The 4,736-nt window shown below is 50.3% G+C and overlaps 1 protein-coding gene across 1 annotated transcript; it reads left to right on the top strand.

Annotated features, from left to right (window-relative positions):
* The first annotated feature begins 2,135 nt into the window (after positions 1–2,135).
* Positions 2,136–4,135, top strand: LOC144125853 (uncharacterized). Its single transcript, XM_077659585.1, has one exon. It carries the CDS (start codon positions 2,159–2,161, stop codon positions 4,133–4,135), a length of 1,977 nt encoding a protein of 658 aa, XP_077515711.1. The 5' UTR covers positions 2,136–2,158.
* The last annotated feature ends 601 nt before the right edge of the window (positions 4,136–4,736 follow it).

Here is a 4,736-nt window from a genome sequence, read left to right as displayed (position 1 = left end):
TCACATTTGACCATTCTTTCTCACGGTCGCTACTGCAACAATCAGGTATGCAGCGCTCTGGCTTTTCGGTGAAGCTTCTGCTTTCTTCCTTAACTTCAGGCGCCTTTCTTAATGTGCCCTCTGACTGAAGTGCCAGGTTGGTCAGGTCCTAAGTGCCTACTGCCTCGGTGGCAGCTGCCCTTTCACTTTCCGGAGGAAGCGATACTCCGGTCTGGTCCTCACTCTCTTCAATCTCAGCTGTTGGAACCGGCTGTTCCACAACAACACTCTCACTAGTGGAGCTAGTTACGGCCTCTTTCGTGGTTGCCGACAAATCAAACCCGTTTGTGTTCCACCCGGCCGCTCCGGGGGTAAGCTCCACTGGCTCCCTGACGTTGTTCAAACGCCGAACCTCTGCAAGCTTCCTCGCAAGGATTGCATACCTTTTTTCAAACTCTCTTTCTCGTTCCAAGGCGAGCTTCGCCGCTTCTTCTCGTCTCCTCTGCCATTCTCTCTCTCTTTCGTTCTCAACTTCTCGAGCCTTCTGTGTTTCTTTTTCAGCTTTCTCTCTCTCCTGGTTCACCCATTTTCGCAGTTCGGCTCCGGACATCCCCATCTGGATGCCAATCTCAACTAGCACCTTTAAGCTCATGTTTGAAGAACGAGCTCAATATTCAAGGCAACGAATGCCTACACTCGGTGAACCTCTTCGACCGCTTCACTGCGGCACCTCAATATATCGCTCTGCTGCTAAACACTCGTTTACGACCTCTTCGTAAACTCCTTCCGACACGTTCTCCATCCTCTGCGCTTACAAAGCAACAAACGTCTTGTCGCGGACGCCAGGATATGTCACCAATTCGCCCACTTTTGCGTGCGCTCCTAGACACCATTAAATCATGTGAGGGTAGCGGTCTCGGTCACAAAAAAGATGACCTCGACTCAGCGTGGCAAGCTCAGCTGTAGACCAGCTACCAAGTGACAAGGGGGCTCTTCGTTTGGTACCCAGCTTTCGCCGGAAAAGTAAACTATCTAGACTGTATGGATCTAGAATATACTTTACTTCACTTCAGCATTCTAAATTCATGAGTACTACCATTATGGTCATACCCTTTTGCGTCCTGTACACGTCTGCCGGTAGACCAGTGCAGGTCGCAAAAGCGACAGGGCAGCAGCTAGTATTAGCGTTTCCAGTTTGCCTCTGCTATTTCGCTTGTAGTATTGAATTTAGCAAGCCACAGCTAAATAGCCCAACCAAACCCTTTAACGTTCACTGTAGCAGTAGCGCGTCATTGCTTCATGAGCGAAATGGCTAATGACCTCATTATCGTCGTCTTCGGGGTTCAGACCTGCCGCTAATCTCTTGATATCCATAGCAGTCGATGATGAAGCGGCGTTGCGGAAGGAATAATTGAAACAACGCTCGAAACAGTCCCACCTTTGAGGTTCAAGTTGAAAAAGGCAGCTCTCACGAGTTTATTTACATCATTTTTTTGGCATAAAATATATGCACATGTTTTCTGTGCGTATCTGGGCACATTTAGTTTTCAAAGCTTTTGCAAATTTAACATCTGTGGAATAGCTTTCCGTTACAACATAAAGTTACTCACTTTGGGTTTCTAGATTTTCTTCATTTCGAAAAAAAAACATTTATTTTAAACATCTTCGCCGGCACAACTTCACAGCTGATGCCAGAGCGCAGCATGTGTATATGTGGGTACACAGCGAGCGTAATGCTGCATTCGTCGATGTACCCGGTGCGAAATACAAGGGCATGGAAGGGCACGGAATCAACAGTTATTTGCATCAAGGTCAAAACAAAACCAAGCTGCAGAGTGTCAGTATCGAAAACTAAAATGTTCAGAGCTGGAATAAATGGGGAGATTTATTTAGTCTACTTCCCGTCCCTTCTATTCAAAATTTATGACTATGATCATCTGTGCATGCGGATTATCCTCTCTGTAAAAAGCCTTCCCGGGTACACACTGCTTTCGACGAGGCGTGAAGTCGTGATCTCACGGCCACAAACGCGAAGAACAGAGGCGCTACGATATTGAGCTCAAAACTCGGTTTGACGGTCATGCAGGACAAGGAAGCTATGCCTCGGGGCACGGACCAAGAGGACATCACGACATGGAGGGTGAAGCAGGCCTGCCTGGCTACGTGCGTAGCCATAGCCATGGCAGTGACTGTTGTGGCCTTCTTCTACCTGTTCCGTGCGCCGCCCAGCCATAGGTCGAGACAGTTGATATGCATCACGGATGACTGCCGGCTCCATGCACTCTTCCTTGACTACAACATTAATAACACCTTCAGCCCATGCGCGGACTTTGACGGCCACATCTGCTCCACCTGGACGCCATCGCAGACATACACCCAAATGGGCGCTACAGCGCTCGGCCAGGTGGCTGTCAACTGGGTGGATAACTTCTTGCCTCTGCTGCGTCGCGCAGCAGATCCGATCAAAATCGCCGAAAAACCGTTAGAGGTGTACGAGGCCTGCGTGCAAGAACGCGAAGACGCCACGGCTGCCGATGCTGCCCACTTCGCTGCCTTCCTGAAAGAGGTAAACCTTGTGTGGCCAGAGAGATCGGGCACAAATGCGCTAGGACTGCTGATCAATGTGGCTTTCAAATGGCAAATGACATTCTGGTTGAGCTTCCGGTTCAGGATGGTTTCTCAAAAACACATGAAGTTTTTTATCGTGGCCGGTGACCCCGACGTGCTGCTGCTGTTTGCTATGAACCATCGGTATGTGATGCAGAGGGGCAGCTACGTGGAATATTGGATGAGTCATTACACAACCCTTTACGGAAATAAGTCAGTTCCACCGGCGTCACAGATAAAAACAAGTGCCAGAGAGCAGACTGACATACTTAGGGTGCTTACTGACGTTCGGAAGAAAAAGCGCAGCTTGGTCACTGTCGTTCCTGTTGGGAACACCGCGAACTTCAACGGACGGGTCACGTTGTTCGACTGGCTAGAGCAACTAAAGACGCATCTTCCTCAAGAGCAGTTCCCTCCCTCCGGCGACCAAGTACTCGGTGACAGCACTCTGCTCGAGGCTATTGGTCTGCTCTTCAACAAGTACAGCGATGAGCAGCTCGTATATCACTTGTCCTGGCAGTTCATTCAGTTGTACTTTTTGACCTTGGAGAGGACGCCACTGCAGATTGTCCACTGGGGAAAGACTTACTCTTCTGCCTATGTACCCGTCTACTGCACTTGGTTCGTAGAGGAAGTCTTCCGGCCACTACTTTCGGCTCTGCACGTCAAGATGGCTATCGCACCCGGCGACACCACACGGCTCAACTTCGCCCTTGGAGGGCTCATGGAAAAGCTGGTGTCGACGGTCAACTCGTCGCAACTCGAGTCCGGGCCAAAGCGTGCTGCTATGGCCAGGTACCAGTCTATGCATATACAGATTTGGCCGCCCGGAAAATACTTCAACGATGAAGAAACAGAAAAGGCCTACAGCTGCTACCCGACCAAACGAGATTCATTCGTGCAGTACTGGATCGAGTCTCACCGGTGCCTGCAGCGCAGAGTGGGCACTGCTTTTCACCGCGAGTCCACCGGCATGCACCGGCTGCTGTCGTCGTCGCCCGTCACCTACGATCCTATTACGAACGTACTTGCAGTCGCCGCTAGTGCGCTGGCGCATCCCCTATACTACCCTCACGGCACGCCGGCCATGTTCTACGGCGGACTGGGCTTCCTGATCGTGGCGGAGGCACTGAAGGCGCTGGACCGGGCTTCTCTCGCCGTCCTTTCAAACGCGAGCACTCCGCTCAGCAACTCGACCACCGGGATCATCAAGGAACCGCGCTGCTTCACCGTACAGGAGAACGATACGCGCGCCACCTATTTTGCCGCGCTAAACATCGCCCACTCAGCTTTCGTCGAGGACGAGGCTAACGAAGCCCAGGAGCGGCGCCGCCCGATAAGCAGGGAGCACAGCGAGGAGAACGTCTTTTTCCTGACTATCTGCCGAATGATGTGCCGAGCACGCACCTTGCAGAACGCAGGCATGATCAACTGTAACGCACTGTTCAAGAGCTGTCCCTATTTTGCGAACGCCTTTGCCTGCCCCCCTGAATCGCCCTTGAATCCCGTGGAACGGTGCTTCTCATTTCAAGCAAACCGCAATGATTGACACCTGGCGAGTGTCTGACTCATTCCTAACAGTTAAAAAAAGGACTGCATCCTTGACCTTTTTTTTCTGTGTTCGATGGCTTCTCTAGGCCTGTGGTTCTTTCCTAGTAAATAGCAGATGAAGACATCATTTCCTTTGAGCCATACATTTGGGCCGATGAACAAACTAAACTCATTTTTGGAGGCTATTATTGCCCACGTGCTTGCAGATTTGTGGCTGCGCTGTCAATGCACGGTTAAGAGAAGGCTAGCCAGCAATTGCGCACTTTCGGGGCGCCAGTTCTCTTTAGTGGATAGAGCCTCATGCACCTACACGTTCCTTTGTCTCGGTTTAGTTTGGGGCCAGAGTATTCGCACTGAAACTTACTGTGGCATGTGTCAATAACTCTGCCATGTATTTCAGAGCTTCTTGAACATTACATTTCAAGCAATGTTAACAGCCCGTCCGCCCCAATCAGTGCAAGTGTTCTCTTCGCCTGTGTTACTACATTCTATGATAATTCTTTGTTCACTTTTACTATCACTCATTACTTCAGAAGTTTTTCGCATATCTTGCCTTGATGGGCGTAGAGGGATATGCCCTGATTTAATTTCTTTCTGCA

This window comes from Amblyomma americanum, chromosome 1 (genome assembly GCF_052857255.1).
Source record: "Amblyomma americanum isolate KBUSLIRL-KWMA chromosome 1, ASM5285725v1, whole genome shotgun sequence".
Classification (NCBI taxonomy): Eukaryota; Metazoa; Arthropoda; class Arachnida; order Ixodida; family Ixodidae; genus Amblyomma; species Amblyomma americanum.
This window is presented reverse-complemented; position numbering and strand designations above follow the sequence as displayed.

Excerpts from the sequence above, each read along its gene's own strand:
- LOC144125853 (XM_077659585.1), top strand. The coding sequence starts at position 2,159 with ATGGCAGTGACTGTTGTGGCCTTCTTCTACCTGTTCCGTGCGCCGCCC.